Source organism: Rattus norvegicus, chromosome 15 (assembly GCF_036323735.1).
Source record: "Rattus norvegicus strain BN/NHsdMcwi chromosome 15, GRCr8, whole genome shotgun sequence".
Classification (NCBI taxonomy): Eukaryota; Metazoa; Chordata; class Mammalia; order Rodentia; family Muridae; genus Rattus; species Rattus norvegicus.
Window position 1 is genome coordinate 35,609,398 of NC_086033.1, and position 17,984 is coordinate 35,627,381.

Sequence of the window (17,984 nt, forward strand, 5' to 3'; positions counted from 1 at the left end):
GGACAAGGTTTCATGTAGCTTACATTGGCCTCCAACTACACATGCAACTGAGGCTGATCTTGAATTCTTGGTCCTTCTACCTCAGCATCCCAAGTGCTCTAATTATTGGATTAACTACCATAGCAAGATATATGTAAGGTTTATATATGTAATGTTTTATATATCATATCATATATTATACCACATATGTAAAAAAATCTATACTCTAAAGTAATAATATAAAAGTCTAGTATAAGCTGGGTATGGCGTGCCTGGGACCTCCACACCATGGAGGCTGAAGCAGAAGAATTACCACTACAAGTTTGAGGCCAAGCTACCTTGTAAGTTCTAAGCCAGCCTGGGCTCAGTAAGATCCCATCTCAAACAAACAACAAACAATAAAGTAAAATGATAAGCAAAAGCGTGCTACAGTAAACACACATACTAGTACCATTGCTGCTTCTTATGATGGCTAAGTGTTGAGCACTGAAGGTAACTGTCCAGCTAGCACAGGGCCTGCAACATACATCAGTTTGTATAGACAGCATCACCAGAGGCGTGATCGACTAGACTTGTTGAGGTACAGTGTTAGAGCACTGGTGGTGATAAAGATCTTTCGGTTCTCGTATAATCTTATCAGTCCCATGGCAATAGTCTATGGGACCCATCAGTTTGTCATGCAGTATATGTATATGCTAACATATTTTATCCTTGAAAGCTATACATGTCTCCAGTAAAGAGGCGGGGGGGGGGGAGTAAAGGGAGTGGGGAGATGGAGGGAGGTAAAAGGGGGGAGAGGGAGAGAGAGAGAGAGAATGCAAATACACAAAAACCAGAAACCAGACCTCCTGCCTAGGTGTGAAAGCCACTGTGAACAGGACAAGAAGGAACTATCAGAAAAAAATAAGGATTCTGGTGAAAAGAAAGATGGACAGGATGTTTTTCACACTTTGCAAGTCAAATAACGAATGTCTGTTCTTCCAAAGGACCGTGGAGCGGAGGGGGTTTGTGCATGGACTGGGGAGCTTGTTCTCCTTAGGGTCTGAAGCCATGAGCTCTCTAAGATATGACAGACTTCTCTGATTACCAAGTGGGCCAAGAGTACCCAGGAAGCCCCTCTCTTTCACCTCCTCCACGCTCCGTGCTACCATTAAGAATCGAGTCAAAGCACCATAAATTTCCCTTCATCCAGACCTACAGTGCGTGACAACGGGAGAATCCACCTCCTTCCCCAGAGGTGGTTCTCATCCTGACCCACCTTGCCCAGGGCCTCAGTCCACACACGATCTCTGCCCATCGCCACCTGCCTGTGGCTCTGAGAAGACGCCTGGACGGCCGATACCAAGATAAAGTCATTCTTTGTTGGTTGCAGACAAAACCCAGAGCCAAGAAGACGAGGGGGAAAGAGTTGGTGCCTTGCTTGTAGAAGTGTCTCAAGGACTTTCTAGAAAGCCCCACCGGAAAATCTTCAAAGACACATGCCTTGCTCACCCCCACAGTACATACAAATGGCTCTGCCAAGGTTTCTCTGGAACATTCTGTGAGGTAGATCGCACAACTCAGAGGAGGTGCTCTTCGAGCAGCCTCTCCTCCAGTCAGCTAATGTGAACCCTGCCTCAGTCAGTGCCTAAGGTCCTGGGACTGTGTTTAGAAGTGACTTACTTGAACTTCTCCCTTACACTGCCAAAGCTTCCCTTATGTGGTCTGCCTACACAGTTCCTTTGCTTGTATCTACATTATAACTCTCTTTCTCACTCCTGAACAAATTATTTCTGCTTGAAGGCACTTTTCCTGTGGTCTCTTGGCAGCTTTGACCCTTTGTAAGCCAGACAAGGAACCCCTAGGCACTGGGACTCAGCATACATGCCACCGAGTGTTGCTCAAACCCAGTCCCTACCTGGAGGAATTAAAACTGAAGAGGTCAAGCAGGCAGCAAATGTCCCTTCTACTAACAGAAGATATCTGAGGGACGGTGGCTAGGAGACTTTAGCTAGAAACCAAATACCTAGAAATCAATCTCATAAGAGTCGAACTTCTACATAAAGAAACCGACAGGGTGTTCTGTTGCTCTGTACTAACAAGTCAACTAAATTGCATATTTAGTATTTGAAAAATCATTCTTGGGGTCTGAAGATACAGCTTAGTGGTGGGATGCTGCACAAGGCCCTGAATTCTATCCCTAACATTAAAAAAAAACTATTTTTAAAAATGCCTTTACTAAGAACGTATAGCCTAAATTAGGCAACCCAGCCACTTTTCACATCGTCTTTATATCGTATTATTATAAATCATTTAGGGATGACTTAAAACATAGGCAGGGTATATATAATGTCTGTGCAAATACTACGCCATGCCACACAAGGATCTCAGAGTTCAGTATCAGAAGAGGGTCTTAGAGCCAAGTCTCCCACAAACGCTGAACACCCCTTTAGGGACAAAGCTGAGCCCTGAATCCCAGAGCTTACTGCTTTTTAAAGACCAGCCTAGACTAGAAGCGGTGAACTGGGGAGGGGCTCAGAGGGCCTGGCATAAAGGCAGCAGCTAGAACCTTCTGCAGAGTCAGCAGGAGTCATCAAACATGGCCCTGGGCCAGTGGAGCCCCTCCACGCTCCAAACTAACAATGAAAGGTTATAAAACACAAACAAAAACAAATAAAACTCTGCAATAGAGACTCTACCCAGCCCTCAATCCCTAAAACATTTATGGCCCAGACCTTAAAGAGAAGGTTTGCTGAGCCTTGCATCAGAGTAAGCTTTACTAGCACTTGAAAAGACAAACTGAGGCCTATTAAACTTTTAACAGATTATTTGAGCGAACCATGATCCCTGAAGTAAGGCATCACCAAACCAAGGAAGGCCTGGGACTCTGTCACTGGGGTGTGCAGAGAAGGCTTGCATGGATGACCTGATTGGCTGAAGTCTGAGCAGTGGTCTCACTTGATAACCCCAGCGGAAAATCCCTTGTTACCCAGGAGTACCCAGGGACCCTTTATAATTGGCTAAGACCAACCTGCATTTACACAAGCCCAGGACAAGGGGCCCATTGCAACCCAGTGAGCTCCCATTAAGTTATTTTAGACACGAACCTTTAGCAGTCGATCAATAGTATGCACATTTACAGTCATAACTATTTTAGTCTTCCATCCATAAAGATTACCTCAGTATGTTAAACTGTATTGTTTCCTGGGCATTAATGCTCAACTGTAAAAACATAGTTAATGATTGGATGCTATTCATGTAAATGATTTCTTAACCCATACGAATGCATAGTTTTGAAGGTCAGTATGATAAAGACATGGAAAAATGGATATATTATGAAGTACAACTGTTTAGTCCCCAGACTGGCGTCGAACTCGATATGTAACCAAGGACAACCTCGACCTCCCGTTCCTCCTACATCCACCTCCCAAGTGCTGGGATCACAGATGTGCACCCGAGTCCCGGGATGGGACCTGGCTCTGTGAATCTAAGCCTTTCTACCAACTGAGCTAGATTCTCACCCCCACTTCTAAAATTCTTAACACAAAGTATTTGAATAAACGGGGGTTCTGTGTGTTCGTGAGACAGGGTCTCACTGTAACCAAGGTTGGCCTTGGGCTCACTTAATGTAGCCCACACATCCCCAAACTCAAGATAATCTGCCTCGGCCCTCCCAGTGGCTAGCAGATTACAGGACTCCATGTCCAGCCCACCTTCCTTATAAACACTAGTGTTCTGACGCAGCTTATCAAAGAAAGGAAAACAGGAGAAAGATGCTGTGTTCGTTCTCTTCTGTGCCTCCAACCATGAGGAGTTAAAGCAATGGCTCTCGTGAAGTGTTTTCTTGGTGCACGCTGATGACAAAAGTTAACAAAAACTATGCATAGCAAGAGAGGGGCCACAGTGAGTCCAGAGAGCATGCAAGTGTGAGGACCCAGACATCAAGTGATGTTTACCTCAGAAAGCTCACAAGGGTCCCAGGAAAGGCTGGGTGCCGCTGGGGAACAGACAGAGCTCTCCTCAATGGCAAAAGTGCACAGGAGTCAAGTGGCTGCTGCTGAGGGCTACTCATGAATCTGGGACATTAAGGATGCAGAGGCATTTGGAGCTGATGGCAGACCCCAAGGAACTACGGAAACTCCATGGAAGGGATCATTCCTCAAACCATCAATCGAACTGGAAGAATTCAGTGGGTAATCACAGGGAAACACACAAAAAAGAAAAATGGTCGATGGAATTGGATCCAGTGGAAATCAAGAGATAGGGACCATTACATGGGGGAACTTAAGTAAAGATCGGTATCTTAAGTGTTCTGGTGACAAAATGATGAGGGGTTTCAGACGAAAGATGGATGCTGTGGTAAAATGTTGGGTGAGAATGGCAGAGAAAACAGCCTTTAACATAGTGGCTGGTCTTCAAGATGAACCCTGGTGACACCAGAATTCATGCCTTTGCATAGTCCCTGCTCATGGTGAACAGGTCTGGCCTGTTGTGACCTAGAGAATGAGGAAGGAATGGCCTCGTGACTTCTGAGACTTAGTGTTTGCCTTGTGCTACTCCATTGTGAAGGCAGCCAGTCAGTAGACCTGAGTCTCACCTGGCAGATGTGAGAAGTCTTTCTTGAAAATGGTGCCCCAGGCTTGGCTTACAGCAGTTCTGGCCAATATCAGTGCCAAGAGAGAACAGAGTCAGAGCCACTTTGCAAAGTGTCCCCAATATAAAATGTTTACCATTACTGCACACCTCCCAGCTAATGGGGCATATAGCAATAAATAACACAGCCGGCCACATCACCAGGCTACAGAAATAAGGACCCAATAATGTTGAAAATGGGTAGAAATCACAGAAAGAAGGAAAGAAAGAAAGAAAGAAAGAAAGAAAGAAAGAAAGAAAGAAAGAAAGAAAGAAAGAAAGGAAGAAAGAGAGAGACAGAGAAATGGAGAGAAGAAGGAGGAGGAGGAAGAAGATGAGGAGGAGGGAAAGGAGGGGGAGGAGGGGAATCTAAAATGTAGGACTCAATCCAATTTTCTACATTTGTAATTTAAGCACTTATAAAAGAAGATAAGTCAAATCCAAAATAAGCAAAAGGAAGGAAATAAAGTTGACAGCAGAAATTGGTACACTGTAAGAAAAGATCACTAGAGAGAAAATAAATAAAACCAAAGACTAGTTCTTTGAAAAGATTCATAACACTGAAAAGCCGCTTAAGGAGAGACCAGACTCTACTCACTGTGGAGTCCGAAACAGAGAGGAAACATGAATTACAGCTCGAGACCCTAAACTGGCAATAAGAATGGTTGCTAATAACGACATTCCCATACATTCAAACATCTGGATGAATAGACAAATTCCTCAAGGGACAACAACTTCCCTAGTTATTCAAACAGAAATGGGAAACCCATCCTGCTATCTCCTAAGGAAACTGAGACCACTGTTTAAAAGTTTGCAAACCACCAAATCACTAGATAGTTTTGCCAGTGAAGTGCACATGACGTTTAAAAACAAATCCTTTCCACATAGGTCTGTTAGGACAGCAGAACAAGCCCTGGTTTAGTTTATGAACCCAATTTTATACTAAGACAAAAGGCAGATGAAGAAATGAAGTTTTAAACTGATATCCCTCATAAAGACATATGCAAGAATCTTTAATAAATATCAACCAACTGAGGCCCACGAGACAACTCGGCCACTAAAGGCACTTCCTACCAAGCCTGATTACCTGAGCTTAATCCTGGTACCCACACGGTAGAAGGAGAAAACGCGTGTGCACGCACGCGCACACACACACACACACACACACACACGAAGATGGCATAATTAATTGATTAAAGAATAACCAAATAAACCCAGAAAACATAAAATGGGAAATACTTCATGACCAAGTACTCTAGGCAAGCAAGGTTGATTCGAAATTCTGAAATAATCCAGTAAGATTCACCATACGCACGAGGCCCTGGGTTTGTTCTCCTGGAAGGGTGGGGGTGCGGAATACAGAAATAACAGATTATCGCTTCTCGGCCTTTTGGCTAAGATCAAGTGCAGAAATAACAGATTAAAAAGATGACCGCATAGTTCTCCTAGTGAACAAAGAATGGCATTTGACAAAATTCAGAGTTCAACAATCCTTCATTATCGACACTCAACAAACTGGAAATAAAGGGAATTTCCTCAGCCTGATAAAAGGCACCAAAAATAAACTCAAAGGGAATTCTACCACCACAACTTGTCATGAATAACAGAATGCTTCCTCACCACCACAATAAAAAACCATGACACAATGGTGCGGGTATCAGATCTTATATTCCTGATCGATACCACATGAGACAGCTTAGTCAGCACCAAAAACATCCATCAATAAAAAGCATAGCAATCAGAAAATTATTCAGATACCTGCAACAGAAAATTTTAAAAAATTAAAATTAAAATAAAAAAAACCCTGCTAGAGACAACGAAGGAGTTTAGCAAGACCCCAGGATACAAGGCTAATGAACAGAGCAACAGGAAGGGGTTATTTTTGATGGAGCTATTGAAATGGGACTAAAATCACTAAGTACTTACAAATATATCTGAGAGAATGCATGCAAATTTGATGTTAAAATCTACAAGACACATGAGAGAAAATTGTAAACACTAACTAAGGGGACATACCATGTACATGGCTCCCAATGTGTCCCTTGTCACAAGTCAGTTCTCCATACTAATCTAGAGTCGCCCAAAGGTCAGTCAAGATCTCGGAGGGGTTTCTTTCCCTTGTTTTTTCAATATGGGAATCAGGTAGGGTGGAGCACACATGTGGGTGCTGGTACACACGTACACAGTTCTCTTGATGAGGGTCAGAGGTCAACAAGCATGGGTCACCACCACGTGCCTTCTACCTTTTGTTTGACACCGGATTTCTCACTCACTGGCTTGGAACTTCACCACTCAGACCAGGCAAGCTGGCCCTAGTGCTTTGATGGTCCAACCTAGACTGACCTGGAACTAACAACAATCCCCCTGCCTTAGCTTCAGAAATACTATGATCATAAGTGTGTGCCACCACACTCAACTATATTGTCTGGGGTTTTGTTGGGGGTGGTGAGTAGAGTTGAGTTAATGTATTTATTTATTTTTTTATTATGTGCGTGTTTGTCTAAATGTCTGCCACATGTGTGCCAGTACCATGGAGACCAGAGAGGATGTTGGTACCTGAAGCAGTGGACTGATAGGCAGTCATGAGCTGCTGAACATAGGTGCTGGGAACCAAACTCAGGTCCTCTGGAAGCACACACAGCAAGCATTCTTAGCCCCCGAGCCACCTCTCCAGCCCGGTATATGTTTTTATCACATTTGTTTATTGACTATGTGAGTGTGCACTGAGGAACCCATGGGGATCAGATGGCCACTCTCGGGAGTCAATTCTTTCCTTTCACTGTGTGGGTCCCAGGGATTAAACGTGGGTTGTCAGGCTCCATGGCGAGCCCCAAGCACCTTCACCTGCTGACCCGCCTCACCAGTCCCCAGATTGTTTTCTTCTAAATAGTTTCTGTCCATGATTGGCTGGATCCACAGATGTAGAACACACAAAATTGTACCATCCTCCCCACTCCCCAAACTCAAGTTCCTCTGATTAAGCCTGAGATCTAACCAGGTGAAATGTCACAGGCACAGTGAACACTGAGACAAGCACACTCTATGATATGACAGCTTGCCTATGTACAGTAACACACGTCTGTCATCCCAGTGCTTGGGAGATCAAGCCCAACCCTAGCTACATAGATAGTTTTATGCCAGCTTGGGCTGCATGAGACCCTGCCACAAAGCAAACAGACAAATGAGTAAATCAGCCTCAACCTCAGTAAACCCAACTTTATTGCTTAAAAGTTGAGGAGCACTAAAGCTACATTCAGTGATAGAATGCTTGTCCAGTAGACACGAGACACTGGATTCAACCCCCAGGCAGCAATGAAACAAACAAGTATTTTAACATAGAAAACAGGTGTCACATGCCTGTTGCAAAAAGACATTCCATAGAAGAACCATGGAATCCAAGGTGTCGCATGCCTACTGAGGCCTGTTGCAAAAAGGCATGCCACAGAGGAGCCATGGAGCTCCAGTTTTGGTGCATGCCCCTGCCAGCTCAATGCTGCCCTCTCAGAGACCTGTGCTCCCTGAACCACTCCTGTGCTCACTAAAGAACCATTGTGAACCTCACTGACTAAGACCAGAGGTCTACTAAGCTGCTACTCTTTAACTGAATACAGACATGCTAATAATGCTGCCGATCAAGAGTGCAGCTCCCTGGGTCTGGAAGTCCTTTCTAAATGAGGCCAGTGCCTTCCATGCTGTCAAGAAAGGGGAGGTCCAGATGGGACGTCCCTTCCTCTGCAGGGTCTGTGTGACTAGAGATTCTAGATGTCAGCCTTGGCCTTGCCTTTGGAACAAGCTCCATTTGAACTTTGAGTGAATAGGCTATCCTTGTGGCTCCCACTCGGCACCTTGATCCCCAGGGAGCATGCTCCAGCAGTTAAGGAGCTGTAATACTCTAATGGAGACTTTCAGACAGGCTTTTGAGATGCAGCCTGATTTCCAGTACAGTAGACTTTCTTGCCAGGCGGGATTTGGTTTCAAAATTGCACTACATTCTAGAAATTCAGGTTTCCTTCTTGGAGGCTCCCACATTTCAAGAGCGCTAGGAAACCTCCTTAACAGCACCTCTGCCCTCTGGGCTTTGTGTAGAAGACTATGTGGGGGTGGGGTGGGGACTAAGCACACCTCAATGGGGCCTTGGCAACAGGAACTGAGCAAATCCTACACTGGGGATTGGTTCTGGCTGAAGAGCTGTGGAAGGCAAGCTCCCTGGATATTTCCACTTATCCTCAAGCTCTTTCTCCTGCTTTGGAACATTTCCCTAGAAAAACAATTTTGAGACGAGAAAAGAGCCTGCAAGCAAACTATTTTCTACAAGAAAGGGGGAACTGTGGGAACCAGGAATGGGTGCAGCTCCTGAGTCAGTAGAGTGGGACAGGCTTAGTGACACGCACCTGTGATGACAGTGCTTCTGAGCAAGAGGCAGGAAGGCCAGAAGTTCAAGGCCAGCCTCGGCTACATATTTTCTACAAGGAAAATGGAGTTGTGGGAACTGGGAATGGGTGCTGCTCCTGAGGCAGTACGAGTGGGACAGGCTTAGGAACAAGCAGCTTGGGCCACATTCGATCCTGACTCCAAAAAGAAACAAAAACAAAATCCGAACATCCTGAGGTTTATAGACGCATCTCAGCGACAGAGCTGTTCTCTGGCTGTGTGTGGCATGTGGATGGGCTTTGGAAATTTAGCTTTCCTGACATTTGTAGAGAGAAAAATCACGTCCAAACACCACTGCACTTCTATATGATACAGTCTTAAAGAAATTAAATACAGCAAGAAGTGGATTTGTTTATGGATAATGGACCTAAGAAAACATTTAGCTCTCTGTGAGATATATGTGTACCTATATGTATGTGTATATGTGCATATATTATGGGTATGTATAGACACACAATACATAAATGTCTGTGAGATGGGATCTTGCTGGCCTCCAGTCTGCATCGATCCCTTTGCCTCGACCTTTTAAATGGTGTAATTACAGGAATGACTCACCACGCCTAGCTGTCTCCCAGTTGTATGTTTAACATTCCTGGATACTAGAAACATTAGCACAGTCTTTAGCCCATGTTGCATAGCCATGGTTTTTCTATGGGGGTTTCTTTCATTTGTTTGCCTGGTAAGCCAAAGTTGAAACACTGATAGGTACTAATTACAGCCGTTGGATTATTAAGTTTATCATGTGCCTGACACGGTGGCAGGAGGATCACAAGTTCAGGGACAGCCTTTGCTACATAGGCAAGATGGTTTAAGCAAGCACTTGAGACATAGCTCGGCCATGGAGACCTTGCGTGCTGTGGCTTGGCAGTGGAGAACTGGCACACCACATGCCACACCCTGGTGCTCGACACCCAACACAATGAGGAAGTAAGAGTTTTAAAAATATTGTATAAAGAAACTACAAGCTAGGCAGAGAGGCTCGTGACTATAATCCTGGCTCTTAGGAGGCTGAAGCAGGAGGATATCCTTGGGTTCCTGGCCTACATAGTCAGGATAAGGATGAGATTTTGGCAGGGGGGGGGGAGGGAAGGTGGGAGAGAGGGGGAGGGAGAGAGGGAGGGAGAGAGAGAGAGAGAGAGAGAGAGAGAGAGAGAGAGAGAGAGAGACACGTATACAAACATACCCAAGAAAAGCAACCACGTAGCACATGGGTTATCCATGCTTCCCCTCCCACCTTCCCTCTGGTTAGTCTCACCCTGCTGGACATCCTTTTTGGAAGATTCTAATCAGGATATAAATTATAACCCAAACTCTCTCTCTGAAGGAACATACCAAGCGCTCCAGTGCTATTGTTATCCTCGCTCAGCACATTAGAAATGTTAACTCATTTCATCTAAGTAACCTGGAGCTGGCACTTAAGTCACCCAGAGTCACCCCCTGCCTCCTGCTCTCTCCTCCATGCTGCACCTGTTGCAGTCACAGGGACCTTCTAGGACATACACACTCATCGCTCCTCTCTTTCCAACCTCCTTCCCCACCCCCACCCCCACCCCCAAACTCCACTAGTCAAGTCCTCTGCCTCAGACCTCCCCAGCCCTGTGCATTCTCTCTCCCTGTTTCTGGATTCCTGTTTCCCAACGTACTCCCTTACAGGAATTAAACCTATCAGGGTCTGAATCACCCTCTCCCCACCACCACCACCACCCACCCCCAGCTCTGGTTGTTCCGCATAACAGACAGAGCTCAACACAAACACATTCCTCACTTGGAAAACAGAGACAGACCTCGCTCTGGCTTTAGCAGCACAGAAAATGCCACCTCTTGCCCCATGCCATTCATTTGCTGTCAAAACTGTGCACGGCATACGATTTGTAAAATAACTATCACTTAGGGAGCATTTGCTGGGTCAGGCCTTATACGATAGCTAGCACATGTCCTCTAAGGATTGACTTTATAACCAAGCCACTACAGTGTCTTCATACCATTGAATATCTCCATTTTAAATTTTATTATTTTATCTTACATGTATGAGGGTTTTGCTTGCATGTATGTATATGTGTCTAGAGAGGGTGTCTGGTTTCCTGCACCTGGAGTTACCAATGGTTGGGAGCCACCATGTCAATACTGCAAACTGAATGTGGGTCCTCTGAAAGACCAACAAGTGCTCTAAACTGCCATCCCGTCTCTGCATCCCCACACTATGCTAGGTGAGGTGGCTGTGGTAATGATCTGCTTGACCAGTTTTCAAAAATGGGGAGAGAAGTCAAACAAATCCCCAGGCGTAGTTCTGCCTGCCTACATTCCTGCACTCGGGAGGCTGAGGCCACAGAGTACTACTTGAACCTGTGAGTTCAAGGCCAGCCTCAAAACCATAGCGAGAAAGTTCTTGAACAGAGGATATTCACTATATTCAGCGGGGCGTGGCTGGCCGCCCACGCGTGCTGGGATATATGTTAATGTATCTAAAGACAACGCCAAAGGGAGCCAATGACAGGCCATCTCATTGCAAATCATGAGTGTCCTTTTGGAGAAGAAAACAATAGCTTCAACGTTTGAGAATTAGTAACTTCAGATGGGGTCAAATTTATTCCTTTCTGTTTCTGGGAGGTATTGGGGAGGGTTGAGATGGTCTCACAGGTGCAGGCTGCCTTAGAGCTCAAGAACTACCCAATGATGACCTTGAAATTCTCCTGCCTTCTCCTCTCAGATGCACAGAGTACTACGCACCCCCATGCCTGGCCGGGGGTAAAACTTTACGGATGACTTAGAAAGACATACTTATGAGCATTTCTGAAGAGGCAAAAATGCTGTGCTCTGGGAACCTGGCTAGAGAGACCCAAGGTGTGACAATGTGCTGGAATGAGAGAGGCCAGGCAGGCCACAGGGCCGAAATGCTGTGAAACGAGAAACTGGAAATATTACAGTGTATGTCAACATATCCACATTTCAGGTCTCACTCCATAACTAAATCAGACGTGTATGTAATTATAATGTGGCAGTTCCACCACTTAAATAGATGTGTCCATGCCCCTGCATCAGCAGGCTCCAGGGATTCAACCAGCTTCGGATTGAAAATACGAAGGAAAAGAATGAGCCTACACTAGACATCTGCAGACTTTTCTCATATCACCCCCTAGACCGGACAGCACAATCACTCAACACATTTGTGTATGACAGGCCATGGAGAGATCGTTTCTCATGAGGCACCTGTCAGGCTTGGATTTTGTACTTACAGGAGGCCTAGACAAGTCCCATGGAGATGCTGACAGTAACTACATCAAATCAACCCCCAAACGAGGTGATTTTTAATCCCATCACTGCGTAAGTAGAGGCTTGCCTTCCAGGAGAGTCACCCTATATAGATGCTGAAATAGAAATCCCCATCCCACTCTAGAGAGAAGTGAGTGCCCTCATGCAAATGAGGAAGTGGAGTTCTGAAGTTAGTGGCAAAGCTTGCCGGTCACTGTGCACCACGACTGTCCCCAGGCCTTTTCAACCTGAGTCTGTTCTGAGCCACAGGCTTCAGAGGAGGAGGCTCCCTCCTGTCTTTGCCACTATCTGAATCGTTCTACCTCTTCCTGGCAATCCCAGTATATGAAATACACACATGCGTCTAAGCTAACCCCACAAGAAGAAACTGCTCCACCAAGACCAAGACCTAGGTGGCTTCTGTGCTCCCCAAAAGCAAGCCTGAGGAGTTCACGCTGAAGTAGGACATCCGCAGGCTCCCCGCAGGGCCCCACATTTCACACCACCTGCACCAAACCAAGAGACAGAGAAGGACAGAGAGTGTGGTGTGCATGCCTATAATCCCAGCATCCGGGACACTGAAGCAAATGGATTGCTGCAAGCTCCAAGCCATCCTGAGCTACATGGTTAAGACTCAGCCAGACTTTGTCTTAAAATGGAAGATGTGGGGGCAGAGATGGAAAGGGGGGTGGAAAGGAAGAGAGAGAGATCCCTCCAGCCACTGAGTCCCACACTACCCTGTGGGTACCCAAACCACACAGATGGTCCCAAGCACTGTTTGTGTGGTCTTTCCTAAACATGCATGTATGTAATAAAGTTCCGTTTATCACGTGAAAGACTTACAATGACTAACAGCAATAACCAACAATAAAGAAACCCATAATGACACCCTGAGAAGTGCTATGTGACTATGCTGTCTACATCTGGTAAAGTGGAGAACTCGGAGCCACAGAGACAAGGAGCCAGCCTCTTGGCACTGAGTTTGCACACGAAACCCAATTGGCCTCTCTGGCTTCTCCATGTTCTCAGAGTATCCCCTTAAAAACATGAACACTGGGGAGTATTGGGAACAGCCTCTGAGGTTTAGGTAAACTCATTCCAAGCTTATAGCAGAGAGTGACAGGTACACTTAAGGTGGGCAGGGACAGCCAGCAGGGTGGGCACATGAGCTGTGGAGACAGTGGCTGGAAAAGCTTCTTCCCCGCCCCTACAGGCTAGGCTCTTGCCTGGAGCAGCCACTGCCCCTCTCCAGGAAAACATAGAGGAAGCCAGGTCTTTGAGAATTCCTTTTTCCCTCTTTCGGTGAGGTTGTCCAAAACCCTAAATGCTGTGAAAGATTTTCTTTTAGGTAATGTCCTTCAGCTTTCTCCTTATAGAGCAAGAATGTGTCCATTTCAGATAAAGCCAGACCTGGCGGTACTCACCTTTAATCTCAGCAATCGCAAAACAGAACTCTGTGAGTTCGAGTCTAGCCTGGTCTATATAGCAAGCTCCAAGAGATAGAACAAAATAAATAGTGTCATCAGTCCAAAACTCCTGTTTTCCTCGACATTTGAACAACTTTAAGACACATTGTCAGAGCAGTTGATGAGGATGAGCAAGAGATGTTTTGACGACCCTGTTTCCTGTCACACAGAACAAAATTCTGACCTTGGAGGTACAAAATATCTACATCTTCCACAGTTGGATCTTGTCCTTTGCTTCCTTCCAGAGAAGCTGGAAGACGATCGCGGGACTCTTCAAACCTGGGACCTTGGCTTTGACTTACCTGAATGTGCATGGCGCCCTCTACTGCTTCGGCGAGGTTACCGCAGCCACTGATGAGAGAGAGCTGCTGCTCTGCGCCCAGGGAGCCTTTGAGAGAACCAGACTGCTCCAGCGATTTCATCTCCTTCCTGCAAAGGAGAAAACGGTCACCATGGCAACTGACAACGAGTTTAAAGACAAAGCTGGACAGACCCAATGCAAAGTCACAATGAGGCACAACCTCACACCTTTCGGATGTGACTATCAAAAAGGAGGAGGAAGAGGAAAAAGAGGAGAGGAGAGGAGCGGGGAGGGGAGGGGAGGGGAGGGGAGGAGAGGAGAGGAGAGAGATATATGTTGGTGAAATTGTGGAGAAACTCAAACACTTGTTCCCTGCTGGGAAAGCAGACAGTGCCTCAGCTAAGGGAGTCAGCATAAAGATTCCTCAGAACCTTAAAACAGACGCATACAACATGATCCAGCAGCTTCTAAGTAACAACTAAGAAGACTGAAAACAGCCTTTTTTTTTGTGTGTGTGAGGGTGCATATTTGTGCACATGTGGGTGCACAGAGAGGCATCCATGTACAGTATGAAAAGTGTGTGAAGTCCAGAGGTCAGCCTTGAATTCCATTCCTCAGAAACCATTCACTTCATTTTTGAGACAGGGTCATTTAACTGGGTCCTGAGGTTCACTGATACAACAAGGCTGACCTGCACTAAGCTGTTGGGATTTCAAGCCAGAGCTGTTACACAGAGAAACTCTGTCTCAATAAAAACAAACAAACAAAACCTTAACCACCTCCTCAGGCCCTAAAACACAATCTTAAGGATGTTCTGTCTAACCGTGCTCACAGCAGCACTGTGGAAGCAATAGAAGAAGCGTCTGCTGCTGATTCACAAGAAGTAAGATGGGGCATGTGCATATGATGAAGCATCATCCACCCTTACGGCGGTGGATAGATTAGTAAATGTGCTCTAGCCAAAAGGAATACCACTCAGCCGGTAAAAGGGAGGGGACCCTGGCACACACTCTGTGGCTGACCTTAAAGGTATCCTGCCAAGTGAAAATAAACCGTTCCCAAAAAGGCAAATTGTGAGAAAGATCGTACTTGGATATGGTGCCAAGGGCAGTCAACTGGGAAGGGAAAGCAAGGTGCTGGCTCCAGGGCTGAGGGAGCGTGGAGAGAGGAGCACAGAGCTTCTGCTCTGGAGGACAGAGAGCTTCTGCAGGCGCATGGTGCTGGCGACTGCGCAGCATAGCCCGTGCCCCGTGCGTTAACTGACCTTAAAATGGTGAGACAGCGGATTTTGTGACACATATTTTGTCGTGTCTTGAAATTTTTAATTAAATTAAAAAATAAAGGCTGGGGTTGGGGATTTAGCTCAGTGGTAGAGCGCTTGCCTAGGAAGCGCAAGGCCCTGGGTTCGGTCCCCAGCTCCGAAAAAAAGAAAAAAAAAAGGGAAAAAAAAAATAAAGGCTGGGCTGGAGAGATGGCTCAGTGGTTAAGAGCACTGACTGCTCTTCTAGAGGTCCTGAGTTCAATTCCCAGCAACCACATGGTGGCTCACAACCATCTGTAATGGGATCTTCTGGTGTGTCTGAAGACAGTGACAGTGTACTCACATAATAAATAAATCCTAAAAAAAAAATAAATGGTGACACTAACTCAGTGGTGGACTGTGGACGTTCATTCTCATTCTGGCTCGGTCCCCTGGGCATAGAAGAGTTAGTTAAAAAGTGTCGTACCAGCCAGTTATGGTGAACCTATAATCACCCCACTTAGAAAGCTGAGGCAGGGGATCCTGCGTCTATGAAACCAGACTGGACCACAGAGTGCAACACTGTCAAAGGAGGAGAGAGGGTTGGGGGAGGGAGCCAGCTTCCCCGTGTGCCTGCACAGTTACACTGGGCTCGTGTTGCTTGAATGGGGAGCCCACACCCTCATTATCTAACTATGTAGTCAACGCCACTTACAGTGCATGCACCACTGAGCGGCAGAACACACACTAACCACGCACAGCTGCCAGGCAACATCTGTGCCCCCCCCAAAAATATACTGTAGATTTTAACCAGCAAGTCGAACATCTTTTAATTCATTTCACATCAAAATTTTTACCTTTCAATGAACAAATACACAAAAAATGGTGCATGTTAATAGAGCGCCATGTGATGCTTGACACATTGATGGTCAAAGCAAGGCACGTATCCGTCTCACTTTGTAAACATTCAAACATCTCTTCTAGGTTTTTGAAAAATATAGTTTATATAGCGTGTGAGATATGTGTGCTGTACCTCTAAATGTACCTCGGTCCCCACTGCTCAACCTGCCTGGCCTTCCCCACCCTCCTCACCAGCCTCTGGTAACCACTTTTAACATGGAAGGAAGGCCATGTGTGCCACTTCTTTCTGCCAGGGTTTTTTTTCTCTTTGAGGCACTGTTCTTCACCCCAGAGCCAGCAGGAGCACCCTGAGGGATCAAGCCAGGCCTGCGAAAGTGAGGAGGCCACACACTGTGAATGCCAGGGGTCTCTCAGGAGAGAGGGGAAGACAGACCTCACACAGGGTTCAAGCTATCCCAGGGTTGTCCAGGGGAAACCTCTGGGAGTGGGCTCACCACGTTAGATGCTGTCAGAAAGCAGCACGATGTCGCACACTTCAAGGACAAGGCCTACGTTAAAGTTGTTTGGACAAAGGAGTAACACGCACTCGATTCCACCAGTAGAGGGGCACTTGGCATCTGTGAGGCCCTCATCTTCAGGACACCCTGTGGCCTCACCTTGTCTGTAATTAGCCACAGCGAGCCTTGCTCTCTCTTGTTCTGCCAAAAAGCTGGACTGGTGGCCTTGAGCAGAGAGCATCACGGCACAGCTCTGAATGCATTACATAGAGTCAGGGGCCGTTACCAGGTTTAGTGTGGGTTTTGCTTTAATTTTGGTTTAGGTATAAAGAGAGTACCTTTCTGTTGCTAGGGGAGAAAAAAAAATAAGATATGCCAAAATATAAATAAATGTTCACGCTATCATTAACAAAAATAATTTCCATGTGATGACAAGTCTACATTGCTAACTTGGAAAGATTTCAAACCACCCAGTTGACACACCTCTGGGCAGGTCTGTGAAGGTGTTCCAGAAGAGGTTAGCTGAGGAGGGAAAGACCAGATTTGGGGCAGCACCATCCCATGGGCCTGAGGCCCAGACTGAAGAGGGAAAAAGCAAGATGGCTGACAGGATCACTTCCTGACTGGGACACCTGGTGTGGGCAAGTGCCTCAAACTCCTCCTGCCTCGCTTCCCATCATGTGTGCTGTATCTTTTCTTAAATTGTAAAGCAAATAAACCCTTCCTGCTGACATTGCGCTTTCAAATATTTTATCATAATGGCAAGGAGCTAATACTTCGTGGAAAACAAGCCCAAGACCACCATGGGCCCAGGCGCTGCAGTCTCTCCTGGCACAGGCAGAAAGGGCACCAACAGATTGTCACCACACATGGGAATTGACTTTTTCATGAAGGGTCTTTCTATGTAGCTTAGACTGGCCTTGAACTCACGAGTCCCCTGCCTTGACCTCCTGAGTAGCTTAAAACACACACACACACACACACACACACACACACACACACACACACACACACACACACACATAAGCACACTAGTTAATAAAATACTCTCTTCCTTCTGAGGGGTTTATGATGCAGTGTTAACCATTAACTACTCTTTCGTTTTAAATTTATTTTATTTATTACTATTGGCAGGTGCATGATACAGCAGTATGTGGAGGTCGGAGGTCAACATTGTGGCAGGGGCTCTCTCCTTCCTCCTCAGTGGCTGTTCCAGGGATTGAACTCAGATCGCCCAGCTTGTGTGGCAAGTGTTTTCACCTGCTAAGCATCTTACTAGCCCCTGAGCCTGTCTTTACTGAGCTTAATTAGCCACTGAGGCAAACATTTCTGAGTCCATTCCTCCACTG

At 46.0% G+C, this 17,984-nt stretch overlaps 1 protein-coding gene across 1 annotated transcript in view; it reads right to left on the reverse strand.

Annotated features, from left to right (window-relative positions):
• Nucleotides 1–17,984, reverse strand: part of Cryl1 (crystallin, lambda 1) — a 118,936-nt gene that overhangs the window by 66,770 nt on the left and 34,182 nt on the right. The window contains exon 3 of the mRNA NM_175757.3: nucleotides 14,039–14,165. Coding sequence (NP_786933.1) covers nucleotides 14,039–14,165 — 127 coding nt within the window. The remainder of the gene's footprint in view (nucleotides 1–14,038; nucleotides 14,166–17,984) is intronic.